This window comes from Nelumbo nucifera, chromosome 1 (genome assembly GCF_055504915.1).
Source record: "Nelumbo nucifera cultivar China Antique chromosome 1, China Antique-T2T, whole genome shotgun sequence".
Lineage (NCBI taxonomy): Eukaryota > Viridiplantae > Streptophyta > Magnoliopsida > Proteales > Nelumbonaceae > Nelumbo > Nelumbo nucifera.
Window position 1 is genome coordinate 213,174,084 of NC_142649.1, and position 16,206 is coordinate 213,190,289.

At 35.4% G+C, this 16,206-nt stretch overlaps 2 protein-coding genes and 1 pseudogene across 2 annotated transcripts; 1 reads left to right on the forward strand and 2 right to left on the reverse strand.

Moving 5' to 3' along the window:
* The first annotated feature begins 618 nt into the window (after positions 1-618).
* On the forward strand, positions 619-11,273 carry LOC104604821 (cellulose synthase-like protein G3). Its single transcript, XM_088896122.1, has 6 exons — positions 619-1,287; positions 3,089-3,241; positions 9,171-9,296; positions 9,420-9,848; positions 10,113-10,460; positions 10,579-11,273. Exons 1-6 carry the CDS (start codon positions 628-630, stop codon positions 11,122-11,124), a joined length of 2,262 nt encoding a protein of 753 aa, XP_088752248.1. The 5' UTR covers positions 619-627; the 3' UTR covers positions 11,125-11,273.
* On the reverse strand, positions 7,328-8,537 carry LOC148804482 (fasciclin-like arabinogalactan protein 2 pseudogene; annotated as a pseudogene).
* A 42-nt stretch (positions 11,274-11,315) lies between the features above and the next one.
* On the reverse strand, positions 11,316-13,250 carry LOC104604765 (putative E3 ubiquitin-protein ligase RHA4A). The gene is made up of 3 exons (XM_010269276.3): positions 12,890-13,250; positions 12,586-12,671; positions 11,316-11,915 (listed from the first exon to the last, which is right to left on the reverse strand). Exons 1-3 carry the CDS (start codon positions 13,106-13,108, stop codon positions 11,450-11,452), a joined length of 771 nt encoding a protein of 256 aa, XP_010267578.1. The 5' UTR covers positions 13,109-13,250; the 3' UTR covers positions 11,316-11,449.
* Between the last annotated feature and the right edge of the window lie 2,956 nt (positions 13,251-16,206).

The window sequence follows — 16,206 nt, forward strand, 5'->3', positions numbered from 1 at the left end:
CAATTCAGCACCCCAATTTTCAAAACTGTCAATCTAGTACCTATTGGCCTAGTGTCACTTTGGTCTTCAAACTTTATAATGCAACAATTCAGCACCCGGATTTTCAAAGCGTGTCAATCCATTACCTAATCAGCAGTTAAATGGCATTTGAAAAAGATACAAATGCCTTTGGAATATCATCTAATTTTCTTTATCAACTATTTAAATGTTGACAAAAAATTAATAACCGTAAATTCTTCTCTTTTATTCAAGAAAGTTAGGGTCCAAAATGCCCATTGAGACGTTACCTTAACTTTCTTAGATAAAAAAACGCAAAGATTTGCGATTGTTAATTTTTTATCAACTTTAGATGTTTAAAAAGAAAATTAGATGACACTCAAAGGATATTTATATCTTTTTCAAATCGCATTTAACAACCGGTAAAATGTTGATTAACAGTAGATACTAGATTTATACAATTTAAAATTTTGAATATTGATTGGGGGATTAAAGTAACACTAGGCCTAAAGTACAGTACAGATACTGAAATTTTCATTCGGATCTTGTCCTATTTGATTGGGGTGGATCCATTTTCCAATCCTACACGTCGTGTTGCTACCTATATTAATTAACGAACGCAAATGGCAAATGGCAAATGGAGACTGTTCTCTCATCATGAACGACAAGATGAGAAGGAGAGGCTCAAGCGACGGTTGCATGAACACCCCTCCTTCTCCTCCTCCTCCTCTCCATTCGTTTGAGGTGTTGCGTCGTACGCCTCTGAACCGAGCTTTTGCACTCGTATATGCGACTGCCATCTCGGCTTTGCTCTATCGCCATGCCCTCTGTCTCCTCTCTAGCTCTGCAACTACCTTCTTTTCCTTCTCCCTTTCTTTCTCCTTGCTAATCTCCGACGCCGTTCTCGCCTTTATGTGGGTAGCCAGACAGGCCTTCCGGATGCGTCCCGTCCGTCGCAAGGTACTCATAGAGAATCTCAGTCGGGTCGTTGATGAGAAGAACTTCCCGGCGTTGGACGTGTTTATATGCACTGCCGACCCATTCAAGGAACCTCCGTTGAGCGTCGTTAACACTGCTTTATCAGTCATGGCCTACGATTATCCAACAGACAAGGTGTCTGTGTACGTATCGGATGACGGGGGTTCGCAGCTTACGCTCTTTGCTTTCATGGAAGCTGCCAAGTTTGCTACACACTGGTTGCCTTTCTGTAAGGAGTTTCGAATAGAGGAAAGGTGCCCCGATGCGTATTTTGGATCCACTCACAGTTGCGCCCAAACGGAGAAGATGAAGGTAAGTCCGATACAACGTGTGGGTCAAGATCCACCGCTATGTTGATATTCCGTGCATTTATGAGATGAACGGATTCCGCACATCATCTTCTCTAATTTACCAAAAAAAAATCTACTCTCTAATAGTCTAATTAAAAAAAAAAAAAAAAGGGATTATTATACTCCCCCCAAAACATGGCCAAATCCCACTTTATGATATCGATTATTTAAGGCTACGTTTGGGAACGGTAAAAAAACAGGTAGTAAATGCTGGGTGGTAACTGGTAAGCTCAAGTTTAAGAGTTTTGACCCGTCAATAAGGTTAAAAATATGTAGATACACACAAATTGGGTTAAGCCCAATTGCACTATTTTATTAAATTTTGATTAGTGTTAAGCATAGAAGATATAGACTCTTAATACTATTCTGAGTGGTGGAAGGAGGATCCAAATTCCAATCTACCGAGAAAAAAAGGCTGTACAACATGGATGCATAATCAATTCCCGCACATCTAAAACATAATTTGTACTGATTTGTTGTCATTGATGAGGTTGACATGGCAATCGTTTTTTAGATGTATGCTTCAAAACAGCTGCTTAGCTGAATCTTAGATTTGCTAAACAATAGACAAAAGTTTTACTGAAAACTATTAGTCATGAGTTTTCTTTCCTTTCCGGTTTCTAATTTCTTTTTTTTTTTCATTTTGGGGATAAATTATAGATTGCCACTTTGAAATTCAGATTCCAACAAATTCAAAGGAATCATTTTGCAAATGAAAGTTCAAGGGTAATTGCCACTACCCCTAAAGTTACGAATATCCCTTCTCTCTACCCATAAACCCCCAACCCGGTGACAGCGTGATTTGATCCAAGTCTATGATACAATCAGTTAACCTTATCAACCAAACCAATTGGTATTGGTGATTTTTTTCCTTTTCAATACATTTATTTATATGTTTTAATCTATTAAAGTAGTGTTTGAAATCATGGTTATCTTGTGGATGGTCTCTATGCTACGGGATGGCTATAGCTTTCGGTTGGTTATGGACGAGATTGGCCTACAACATATCGTGGGCTAGCTCCATGCATAACCCAAAATCTCGGCAATGTATATATCTTATGGATGACATTTTCACACTCTATTTTGATACAATACATCTACCCTACATACTTTTTTTTTTTTCTTACCATTGGAAGTTCTCCACTGTTAGCTATTAAAGTGGTGTTTTAATGTTTTATCAATAAATAATAATTTTTATTTTTTAAATTATTTTATTATATTTTTATTAAAATTAATATTGATTAGTTAATATTAATTTATCGATATCTTCTTCAATTTATTTATTATATAAAATACAAAAATTAGACATTTATGATCGACTGTGTAAATCACTTCATAAGATGCATATGAAATAAAAAAATATAGTGTGGATTACAAAACACCACTATGAGTATCCACAACATAAAACGAATGGATTTCAAATAGGGTAACGCCTAAATGACTGAATATTTTGAATTGATTAATACAAATTGCAAGTTTTACCTCAATCGTTAAATTTGATGTTTTTTATATAAATGCTTTTTCCACCTGAAATGACACTCATGTATGATGTGACAACATGTATATATTTCTCACAAATTTGTAATAATCAACCCAATATCTCCTTAGTCAATGGTCTAATTGGTTTCACCTGATCGTGTTTATAGCTGTTATGTGAGCTGTCCAACCAATCCAGTGCCGACAAAATTCTCAGTTTACGATTCATATTTTCTTGTTTTTTTTTTGAAAATGATCGTTTTTTGATAAATAATTTGTCGTCGCAGATGATGTACGAGAGCATGAAAGCGAAGGTAGAAGGTGTGATGGAGAGGAGAGGTGGACCGGTCGATGACGTCATCACCAACCACCATCATCGCCAGGCTTTTAATAAATGGACGTCCGGATTTACACGTCGAGATCATCCTACAATAATTGAGGTCTGTGAACTCTTGATTTTAATGTTATACCATCATGAAAAAACGCCGTCTTTCTGGAAAACCACAAACTTCGGGTTCCGTGGACCTGCTTTCATAAATCATCATGGAGAAGGAGAACGCATACCACACCAATAAGGGGCTTTCCGGCTGCGGTGTGATTGCAGTTCATTCTCATAAGTCATATCATATATTTTTTGAGATCGGATTCAATCCTCAACTCCTCATAAAGCCGTTGCTCATGTTGTATTTACAGCCGCTTGAAACTGTGTATTAGGAATATCTATTTTTATTTATTGGAAGATATTCTTAATTCCCAGCTACAAGTTTCTGTTAATACCATATGAATTAATTCACATTAATTGAATGCTTTACCTGTATGGCAGGTTGTGAAACCTATGATAGCGCCCAACACCACACCAGTAATAAAATATAGTGAAAATGACGTTGGGGAGCTGTCTGTTCGTACTTTTTTGTTATATGGATTCATACCGAGAGGTTGAATGATTGTGGGGCCTGTGAACAGTTAAAGTGAGAGGGAGTTCAACATTTTTCGATTTTTATTCACCTCGGAAAGGGGGCAATGGGTAGTATTGATAAAAATAGCTCATTTTGGTCCATGGCACCTTCTACTTGGTTGTCTTAAAAATCATAGTATGGATAAATCCGCATTATATTGTAGCTCATCTTCGTAAATTTTCATTCACATTAGTTGATCCACTATAATATACTAGTGGGACCTGTGCGATGTATAGGCTTTGCTGAGAGAAAGTTAAACAATACAAATACATAGGAGTATATAATTGTTTTATATTTTAACATTTTAATAACCAATCTGATCGAACTCAACTCGAGTTGGTCGGCTTTCTAGTATTTCCAGTCGGCTTTGATTTAGTAATTTCCCAACTCAAACAAGTTAGGTCAATTTCGATTTGGCCATTTGCAAACAGACCAAAACTGAACCGACCTGACCATAGATATATATTAATATTTTATATTTTAAATATAATTTTTAATACCAAAAAAGGGAAAATTCCCATATTTCTTAGTCTAAAATATTTTATATCATAAATTTATTTTTTCATTTATTTTGTTAATAATACCACTATAATTTAATAAATTTTAATTTTAATTTTAAGCTTAAATCTTTTGAACAAACAAACCAAACCGAAAATAGAGTCAAACTGGTACAACCCGAGTTGGCGGGTTTTCACTAATTGTTAGTCGGTTTCGAGTGACAAACTCCTTACCTGACCAGGTTGATTTGGTTAGCGAAACAACCTACAACCGAATTGAACCAATCCTTGAACACTCCTAATTTTGGTTAAATTAATAGTTTAATCTCTAATAAATAACAATAGTTTAAGCTCTAATAATTATTGAAAAATTATAGCAAAATACACATTAAAAATAAATTTATAATAAAAATACAATAGATATCAAACAAAATACAATAAATACTGAAAATATATTAAATTAGTCAATAAATAATGTAATCTCAAATAATAGTTTAATCACTAATAAATATTAATCAATAAATTATAAAAAATACATAATTACAAAAAAAAATTTATAAAATTCAATAAATACAATAAATTAAATATCAAAATTTAATAATAGTTGTTTAATCTCTAATAATTTTCTGTTAAATAAAAAAACGAAAATAGTTTTATAAATAATTATTGAAAACATATTTATCAAAAAATACAATAAATAATTACTAAAAATACAAAAGATATTAATTTTAGTATATAAAAATATATAATGAATATACACTATTATTGTAAAATTTTTACTGAAAAATATTAATTTTTTTTTAAAGTTATTTTCTATCATTATTAATTGATATTTAACTTAAATTAGTTATTTACAGTATTATTTAGTTATTTAAATCATATTGTTATTTAAAATTTAAAATATTAATTATTTATTGAATTTAATGATTTGTAAATTTATAATTAGTACTATTATTCCATAATTTGTTATTAATTTATAAAATATTAAATTATTATTAATATGAAATATATTTTAATTAATTTTGTACTTTTAAGATATTTTTCAAATTTATTACATAATTTCATTATTTTAACTATTTAAAATTTAGTCATGTTAAATATTTCGTTATTTAAATATTTAAATAATATGTAAAATATTTATAAAATATCATTATTTAAATTTTATTTATTTTAAAGGTATTAAATAATATTAAATATTTTCTTATATATTTATTTATTTATTTTTAATGTTTTGTTATTTAAGATATTTATTTATTGAAATATTTAAATAATTTTTTAATTTTTGATCATTATTATTTGGATAACATCTAAATTGAATAATTTGTAAAATTATAATGTATATTGTTACTACATAATTTCATGATGAGTTTTGTAAAAATATAGAATTATTAATAGTATGGATATTATTAAATCTATTATAATAAATTTTTGTGTTTTGAATAAATATTTTAAAGTTAGTATATACTTTTGTTTATAATATTTAAATAATTATGACTTTTTTAATTGAAACTTTCTTTAGATAGTTGAAGATAAAAAGTGGGGAGAGGATAAATAGGAATTAGAGATAGTTTATGAGAGAATGCCTCTGCTAAATTAGAGACAATTTAGGAGAAAATGAGGGAAAGTGGAGCCACTTGGCTAAACATTAGAAAAGCAAATCCCTCTTTCTTTATAGATTTTAGAAATAGTTAAGCCTATGTTATTTCCTTATTGGTTCAATGGGTAATTATGAGGAATTAAGAAGTAAAAAATTCAAAAAGGCAGGAAATTAGGAAGGGGGTTTGGAGCAAGGAGAGGCATGGTGACGTGTGTGTATATATATATATATATTTATATTTATAGATTCAAACTTTTTATAAAATTTTGCAATAAATGACTAAGGTCTTTTTGTTATCAAGGAATTCACACCACAGTTAGGGATGCAAACGGATCGGATTGGATTCAAATAAGGGTATATTCAAATCCAATCCGATCCAATCCAAAGATTCAATCGGACCTGATAGGACTCGATTTGAATTCAAATCCTATTGGTAAGTTGAATCTTCGGATATGATCCGACCCGACTTGTTTTCTTTAAAAATTAATATATTATTACAAAAAAATAAAATATATTAATTTAAATAAAGTAAAAACAAAAAAAAATACAAGTATTCTTTTAATTATTTTCATCATATATATACATGTTTTTTATAAAAAATAAATAATATAATAAATTTATAAAAAATATGTTTATAAATAAATAAATAACATATATATTATATATATACTTATAAATATATAATATTTATCGGATCGAATCTTCTCAAATTGGATAGGGATGATCCAAATCCGTTCTGATCCAAAGATCTAAACAGGGGTGGTCCAAATTCAACCAAATAAGATTGGATCTCGGATCGAATCATGATCTGATCCATTTACACCCCTCCACAGTACATAACACTTACAAAATTTGACATGGCTTAGTAGGGCCCAACAGATCAGTCCAAAATTTGACATGGCTTAGTAGGGCCCAACCGATCAGTCCATAGCATGCAATTTCACTATCCGCAAATACCAAACAACCACTAGATTTCACTTGCACATAATTGCTCTACCCTATTCCTGTTTCATCTAAACCGAAAAAAAAAAGACTCATTGCTTAATTAGGTCTACAAACGATCAAATTGAATCTGATATAGCTAGATTTAAATTTGATTCATCTTATTCAAACTTGAATTGTATTTATATTGGATTCTATATTTGAATTCGGATTGTAATCAAATATTATAAATAAAATGAACTAGAAATAACTTTGAAATTGTATTTCATGAACAAAATGAGTAAAAATAACATGTATAAAATTTTGAACTTAAGATATGACAATTTAGTAAAATCAAAAGATTTAAACCAATTTTACGAATAAAAGCAATATAGATCTTAAGACATGATACATATAATGTCACGTGTGACTTAAAATATTTAAAATCTCAAAATTATCCTTTAGAAAAAAGATATTTATTGTCTTCTTCCTTAGAATCAAATCCCAAATTCACCACCGGTTCACTTTTTTTTGGGTAAAATACAAAAACCTCCCCTAAAGTTTTTGATAATCATAAAAACCTCCTCTTTAGTTTCACTTTAACAAAATCCTCCCCTAAATTTTTAATAAAATGAACAAAAACCTCCCTTCCATCACAAAATCCTCCTCTAAATTTTCCAAAACCCATTTTACCTTAACCAAATCAACAGCAACACATCCAAAATCGCTACCATCCATCTCTCACCGTTAAATCTAACAGCGCTGTTGTCGTCAGCCACGGTTTGATCAGACAGTTCACCATTCAGAGACATGGACTCTGGTATCGGTGGTGACACATGCTTCGGTGCCTTGGGAGACTTAGCAACTATAGGCGTCGGTGTTGGAGCCAACATTGGCACTGGCATTGGCGAAGCCTTGAATAACTCCTTGAGTAACAACACTTTGTCAATTGTGTAAATCGCTAGAGGATGCTAGTCTAGCAACATATTTGTTATCTTGGCTGTCGCAATTTTCTCCAATTTTACCAACTCATGCGTCATTTTGAATTGTGGAATCATACTTATTGGTAAATAGGAATTCCGTGATACAACAACAACAAATTCTTCCTTGTATTTGGGCACGAAGTCCTTAAACACCTGGTCAATGGGGCAGAACACCGTTAACCCTCCTTCAATGTTGTTGTCAAATATCTACTTAGCTTCAGAAGCCACTAGCATATTGCGAAAACCGTACACTCTCACTTTGACATTAGAGATGTGAGGTTTAGCTGGCTAGGGCCCAGAGTGGGGACTTCGTCTTCAACGGATGCCATGACCTTGCCGTGGTTGGATTCAGCTCCAAAGCCGATCTTACTACCTTTGAGATTGGTGATGTTGACGAAGTTAGAAGTGTCGGGGGCGGAACCAGTGGCTAGTGGCTTGGAACATGGTGGCAGTCAAGACCGTACCATTTGTCATTTGATTCTACTTCTGTGCACCGAAATAATTGAGGAGAACACGAAGGGATAGGATGTTTTTGATAATTTGATGGTGTAAATGGAGAGGTGTTTGGACAGGAGGTCTGACATGTCGCCATTGTAGACTACGCAGACCGCGATGGTCTCGCGTTGGTTGATCTCTATGACGAGTTGAGTGACAGCTAAGTATTGATTGAAGATGAAGAATTCAGAGTACTTTATTAGGATGCATGTGATATTGTGTGCACCGGTGACCCCAACTAAGAGCAGGAGGAGAGAGGGTTCCGGTGTCCATCGGGAAGAGCTGCATTATTTGAGTAGAACGAAAATATGGTAGCGGTTTTGGGTGTGTTGTTGTCGATTTTATTAGGGTAAAATGGGTATTTGGAAAAAATCGATGCACTAATCTAACGCTTTTCATCTGGATTAGTGATGGAAGGGAGTTTTTGTTGAATTTTTTTAAAATTCAGGGGAGGATTTTGTTAAAGTGAAACTAAAGAGGAGATTTTTAAGATTGTCAGAAACTTAAGGAGGTTTTTGTATTTTACCTTTTTTTTAAGATGCCTCAATGTCATCTTGAAGTCATTGCTTGGAGTCATAGTCATGAATTCTTTGACTTAGTACTTAACAATCTTGGGCAAATAGAGACAATCTCTCCTCAATATAGGCAATATATGGAAGGGTACTCCGTGCTTCTCATCGGTTGGCATATGGAAAGAGCAATTCAACGGTTTTGTAAATGTATTTGATTGTATATGTAATAGAGGGTAGTATGATAATTTTACTATCCACTATATATAATATCCATTGACGATGTTCAAAGTACATGATCGGTAAATTAAATTAAATCGGATTTTATCAAATTATAATGAGATCAGGACAGAGAGATACAGGGACTAACAAGTAACAAGGGAGACTTTTTCTTTTATCTTGTGAGAGCAGGTTTTGTTGGATAGTGGGACGGATAAGGACATTACTGGCCGTGCAATGCCAAACCTGGTGTACGTCTCCCGGGAAAAAAGCAGTAGTTGGCCCCACCATTTCAAGGCCGGAGCCCTCAACGTCTTAGTAAGCAATCTCTCTCTTCTTTTTACAGACGCTACACTGATTTTCATCCTTATTGAACTTTTTCTTAATTCAAGGCATACACGATACACCAATGGATTAGTGAATTTTATTTGTGTTATGAAGCTGCGAGTATCAGAGACCATGAGCAATGCACCAGTGGTCTTAACCTTGGATTGTGACATGTACTCCAACGATCCCAGAACCCCTCTTCGTGTTCTCTGCCATCTTTTCGACCCTGTTGTTGCCCCGAAATTAGCCTACATTCAATTTCCTCAGCGTTTCCATGGGATTGACAAGCACGACATTTACGGTAATGAACAGAAGCATTTGTTCCAGTTAAATCCAATGGGTTCAGATGGGTCCGCTGGCCCAAACTACGTTGGCAGTGGATGTTTTTTCCGGAGACGATCGCTGTTTGGAGGCCCATTCTCATTCTTATCCTCTGGAGTCCTACAACTACAAGCCAAACCCATCATGTCTGCAACGCCTTCGGCATTGTCTCACCATGTCGCCAGTTGCACTTTTGAGCATGCCACGGACTGGGGCTACAAGGTATTTAATAAGTTTTGTTTGTGTAGGAAGGGAAAGGCATGACACCTGAAAATCCTTAATAATAGCTAATTTGCTTATTATTATAATCTTCGGTGGGTGCTAATTTTTAGCACTCTTGAATCTTGATCTAGCACATTCTACCCATCCACATCCAACGATGGGTTTGTGGTGTTCTCATGGGATTAGGACTAATTGCCACTATCCTTAAGGTTAACTAATACTACGTCCATTATTTTTTTAGCCTAAACTGAAACTGTGACGCAGATGGGCTTCAGGTATGGATCCTTAGTTGAGGACTACTACACAGGATATCGGCTACAGTGTGAGGGATGGAAGTCAGTGTTTTGCAACCCTAATAGGGCTGCGTTCTTAGGGGATGTGCCACTCAACCTTACTGATGCACTGACCCAAAATAGACGTTGGTGTGTTGGTCTACTGGAGGTGGGCTTCTCCAGGTACAACCCAATCACCTTTGGTATTAGATCCATGGGCCTGCTAATGGCCCTTAACTATGCTCACTATGCATATTGGCCCATATGGTCCATTCCCATCACCATCTATGCCATCGTCCCTCAGCTAGCTCTCATCAATGGGCTCTCCATCTTCCCAACGGTACCTACTTTTGTATTCCTCTGATGCTATATTATTAATCTCATTAGATTTATGTATAATTTATATTAAGAAGAGAATAAGCTAAAAAAAATGGATGGCGTGGTGATGGTGCATGCAGATGTGGGACCCTTGGTTCTATTTGTACTGGTTCCTTTTCCTGGGAGCTTATGGACAAGATGCTATTGAGTTCACCCTAGCAGGAAGCACAATCCAGAGGTGGTGGAACGATCAAAGAATGTGGTTGATAAGGGGAGTCTCATCTTACCTATTCGGGTCCATGGATTACATTCTCAAACGGATTGGCTTTTCTTCCTTGGGATTTAATGTGACCAGCAAAGTGGTTGACGATGAACAAAGCAAGAGATACGAGCAAGGCATCTTTGAGTTTGGAGTTGCATCACCACTGTTTGTGCCACTCACAGCCATTGCAATACTCAACTTAATTGCATTTGTAGTGGGGTTTGCGAAATTGATCAGTTCTGATGGAATGCTCGGACAAATGTTGGTGCAGTTGTTTATTTCTGGGTTTGGGGTAGTCAATTCTTGGCCCATTTATGAGGCCATTTTCTGGCGGACCGACGGTGGAAAGATGCCTGCTAAGATTACTACCACTTCTATCCTCCTGCTTTTGGTTCTTTTATTGGTAGCCTATATAATGTTTTAGCTTTGGCCTTTGAGACTTGGCCACCTGCTAAATATTTCTATTTTCATATATATGAAGCATTGCCGTCTGTATTGGAGACCATTCTCTGTTCGAACTTTGAGATTTGGGAATATTTAATGTATGAAATGAAAGAATTAAAGTTGCCTCAACTTTGTACAAACATTGATCAGGCATCTAAGTATGAGAAGAACCCTCGTGCAATTTGGAAGGGAAATGACATGGGGCTGAAAATTAATGATATTGTATCATGTTTTTTTTTAAAAAAAAAAAAAAAAAAAACTTCAAATCAATTCATCAAATAGGGGTTGGATGTGGATAGATAGAATCATGAAGGATGTATTTGGATGTGCACAGTAGCTGTGTTTCCATGTGGATGATAACTGGTTCCTTCGTCGTCCCTTGAAACCGACAACTCTTGCCTATCTTCACTGGGTTCTGTTAAGCCTGTCCCCCCACCAGATCTGAATCCTTGGATTTGTCTCCACCCATCTTCGGTAGAAGAATTTGTGAGGTTCCTGTTGACATCGACCGATTCTGCTTCCGAAGATACAATTTGTGGGTAATGGTCGGGTGCCACCACTACTGCATCGTCATTTTGTTGCAGCAAGTTGAACTGAAGAGGAGGGTCGGAGATAGATTTTCTGGTGAGAAGGATGGAGCAGCGGCAAAGTGGACATGTTGCGTTTGCCCGGAGCCAGTGATCAATACAATCAACGTGAAACACATGCTTGCAAGAAGGAATCTGGTTCAGTTGTTCCTTAATCTCAAAATCTCCCAGGCACACGCAACATCTGCAAAGGCGATATGATATTCGTTAAAATTTGTCACAGAAAGCAACAATAACCAATCGAGTTCTTACCGTCTAGTCTATAAACCAACAGTTGATTTATTCTATAATTAATGGCATTCGGCCCACATGTATCAGTGCGTTCGTTGTTGCAGATTTTGTTTTTGTGGGTTGGGTAGGGGCGATTGTTTCTGCTAGCATCGGAATAGCTTGAGTTGAAAATGCCAATCCTAGTCTCCTTCTCCCCTGAATCTTACTGATTTGATATCAATGATGCTTTTTCTATTTAAAGAAAGAAGCTTGTTGTTTGGGTCAAATTGCGGTGAGTTGGAAAATCCCTGATTCTTTTCTAATCGATATTTAGTTGATTTTTGCTTCGACTAAAAACAGTATTGAGTTAAAAATTAGAGCTACAAATATCTGCGGACCAGAATGGTCAAAACTTATCTGATTATGCTAGCTTTTAGCTTAACCAATCATTAAGCTGGAATTCTTGAATGTTAGAATTGAAACATGGTTCTATGTTCAGAATCTAGGGGCAGTGTTGAAAAAAGAGCAAATAAATAGACAGAATTCAGTAGGTGTAGGTAGAGTCTATAAAGTAAGTTCAGATATCGAAGGTATATATACTATAAATTAATTTAAGGGAAGCAAAGCAAGAATATCATACTTACTGTGAATCTCGGGATTTTAAATCCTCATCAAATATAACTATGGGAAGCTTGTCTTTGGCTTCCTCTTTCAACGCCACGGCAGGAGACTGAAACATGAGAAGAGAAAATTTTTCATCAGATGAGGTATTATACAGAGTTATGGGAAGCTTCATCAAATGATGATTCATTGGGTTCAACACTCTACTGGGTGTTATATCACAACTAATAACCCACACACACAGAAGATATCGGAGCACAGAAAGTGAGAAAGACGGACAGACAGATAAACATACAAACAGAGAGAAGAGAGAAGAGAGAGGAGTACCAGGTGGTTATAAGGAGTGGCTTGACCTGATCTCAGTGGAAGAGTTGGAGGAGAGGGGGAGAGATTGGAGGCCCTTCTCTTGAGGTAAAAAAGGTAGAACAAGAGCAACAGAATTATAGAAAAAAGGATTGGAACTGAAAATATGAAGGCTTGGTAGAGTTTTCGTTGAAGTGCTTGAGGATAGAGATGAGGAGGGCTTGGAGTCGTGGGAAGACCCATTAATCTCCAATCGCCCTAAGATCAGGGAGATGATGAAAGGATGGTGTTAGAGAACAAAACTTGGGGATTTATCAAGATGGGAGACATTTTTGCTGTGTATTTATGGAAGAAGTTAAGGTAGTCTACTGAATTTAACTTTAAGGTAATGTTTTTGTTAGATAGAGATATAGACGCTTTAATAATATAAACCTGGAGCTGGAGGAACTTTTTGATCAACAAAACATTATGATATTCTCTACTTTTTATGATGGGACTAGCCCACGGCTCCCCACTAAGGATATGGGTCCTCCCACCCAACACCCAAACACTCAGATCCATACATTCACCCTCCAAATTCCAAAACATGCCCTTTATTCCATCATCCATTATAATTTCTCTTTTTTTTTTTATGTAAAGAAGAATACCAAATTCACAGGCATCACACCCATTATGATTGATTTGGTAGAATGTCAATGCAACTACAAAACTCATCTTTTAATGATATATATAGGATGGTTTTGCCAGACAAACTGAAAGAGGTGTGGTGGTAATTCGTTATTGCGCGTCGGCCTAGGATATTAATGGGCCGCAGCCGCCGCACAAAGGAGGCTCCATGTGTCTCCCGTATCGCTTAGTTTCGTTCTCTCTGTCTTTGGCCATTTCTGAGATTAGTTTAAAAGGATGATGTTCTGGGTCACAGGAGTCCTCACTTCATAACTCCGGCTTGAAAACGGAGGTGACTTAAAAAACAAGAATAAAACAAGGTTTACCAACCTTTTGGATCAAATATAACTACAGTTTCGACGTCATGGACGGACTGGGGGCCGGAGTGTACAGTCCCCCGTAGCCACGTATGATATACGGTCTGGACTCTCTGGACTCTGGATTGATTTATCACTTCATCACTCCTCCACTTGGATGAAACAGGATAGGCCGTCTAGAAAAGAGACTACCGACCCATTTTATTTAGAAAAAGAAAAGTGTTGATTATCTGATTAAAATTAATCAACGCTTTCACTTTCACCTTCATTCATGACTGATGATCGATTAGAACGTTCTCATCTGAGATATCGGACTTTAGGGGATTAACTCTTGCCCTTTAAATCTTTAATCATGAGATTTGTTACTTAAAATTGTTTTACTAGAGATTGAAAAGACATGGGGAATAGAAAACTGTCTTATAACTAGGGAGATTGGGCGTAGTGGGAATGCCATTATTAAGGGAGATAGATGAGAGAGAGAAAAAGATTACTTTGCAAATCGTCCATAGGTTTACACATATAGTTTGATGGGCCGGCCAGCCCTAGACCCCAAGTACTACTAATTCAAACTCAAAGTGACCTCATAAGACATTAATGCCTCGAATTGGATACCGTTTTATAAACAGTTCATCAACTGATTCTATATTAGGCTGTGTTTGTTCCGTGCGTGTTTATTGAAAAAATGTTGTTACATCAATGCCACGTAGGTGTTGGCGTTTGCTGTAGATAAAGCAAAATGAAACAATTGTTTGATTTTATCGTTTATCAAATAAATAGTAGAAAACTGAAATACTTTAATTTTTATGCATGAAGCATTTGGAGAAACGTCAAATTCTTATTTCCCTCAATGTCCTAATGTTTCTTGAAACCAAGTACTGATGTGGCACACTTTAATGAGTATTAATTTGAGGTAAAAAATAAAAAATGTTTAAAGTGAAACCCAATCAAATAACAAAAACAAGAAACATTTAAAATGAAAAAATATAAATAAACATTTAAAATTAAAAAATACAAATAAACGATTTATTCATAAACGTCTACGGAACGAAATACATACTTAATTTATCTATTTTTCTAATCCTTGCGTTTTTTTTTTTGAATATATTATCATAGACGATAGAATAACTTCATGCTCTAAGGATTAGTGCCCTTAAACGCCTGTAGTGGGCACTGACATGTGGTCCTCGTGGGATTAGTGTTATTAATTTCAACTTTCGAATAAAGTTAGATGATAGATGGGTCATAGCCGGCCGGGTGAGAGACAAGAATTAATTCAGGAAGAAACGAATGGGGTAGCTCCTCCGTCACATAGGTAAGGTGGTGATTCCGGCTTTCTTTTCTTGAAATGAATTTAGTAATGTATATAAATAATATTAAAAACGTAAATCATGCATACAATAATAAAGCGTAAATTATATTCGTCTTTTTAACTTGTGTGTATCAAACTAAAGTGGATTACAGTCGAAGTAGTATATTAATAAAAAGGGTGTTACAAAAAAGTATATTAATAAAGAGGATAAATTTCTTAAATTATCTTTAAAATTTAAAAAATTGATTAACATTATCCCTACTGTTTCAATATTGTCTTAAAGTATTGATAAAAGGGTTAAAATATCGTTGTCCTTAAGTTAAATTGAAAACTCCGGTTCTTCCATCTTCATCAGCTTGGTCTTTGCCGCATAGGTCCAATTTGGTCTTCATCTTTCTCTTCAAATTCATCAAATCTCCATCTTCTCTCTCCCCATCTCACTGGGTTCTGCTCGGTTTCAGAACTCTCTCGCAGGTTTTTCTTTCACTAGCTCTCTCTCCCTAGCTTTCTTTGTCTCCATAAGCTCTTCATTTTTTACTACACAAAAAGGAGTCCAATATACAAACACTCTTTGCTTCGGTTTTCAATTTCTTTCAGTTTTGTTGGAGATTTAATTGTTGAATTTGAATTTGCAGATCGGAATGCGGGTAAAAAAAATGCATCCCTTGTGTTGCGTCTCGCTGGAGATGCCTAGGATCGGGGATCGGTCACCGGTTTTTTTAGGGGGGGATTCTACTGCGGTGGATCTAACTGAAATGTCAGAAGGGAGATAGGATATGATGTTAATGTTGTTGGGCTTCTTTACAAGTGGACAAATTACACTAAGGGATGGAAATCTTGATGGTTTTGCTAGAGAAATGTCATCCTTTCTTACTCCAAGATTTGACGATCGTAGAGTCTCAATTTGTTGTCGACGAGCGATGATGCTCGGTTCTTTCTTCCTCGGCCCAACTCTTCATTTTCTTCCCCTCTTCTTTCTTCCTCAACTCGCTCAGAGCTTATTTCCAGGCCAAAGAAGAGAGCCCCTCCCTTTCTCTTTCTCTCTCTCT

What these genes read in the sequence shown, in the direction of transcription:
- LOC104604821 (XM_088896122.1), top strand. Translation starts at nt 628, where the DNA reads ATGGCAAATGGAGACTGTTCTCTCATCATGAACGACAAGATGAGAAGG. An exon ending in ATCATCCTACAATAATTGAG is followed by an intron (nt 3,242 to 9,170) that starts GTCTGTGAACTC and finishes TTGTGAGAGCAG; the next exon opens with GTTTTGTTGGATAGTGGGAC. An exon ending in GGCTCTCCATCTTCCCAACG is followed by an intron (nt 10,461 to 10,578) that starts GTACCTACTTTT and finishes TGGTGCATGCAG; the next exon opens with ATGTGGGACCCTTGGTTCTA.
- LOC104604765 (XM_010269276.3), bottom strand. Translation starts at nt 13,108, where the DNA reads ATGGGTCTTCCCACGACTCCAAGCCCTCCTCATCTCTATCCTCAAGCA. An exon ending in CCACTCCTTATAACCACCTG is followed by an intron (nt 12,672 to 12,889) that starts GTACTCCTCTCT and finishes CTCATGTTTCAG; the next exon opens with TCTCCTGCCGTGGCGTTGAA. An exon ending in TTAAAATCCCGAGATTCACA is followed by an intron (nt 11,916 to 12,585) that starts GTAAGTATGATA and finishes TCGCCTTTGCAG; the next exon opens with ATGTTGCGTGTGCCTGGGAG.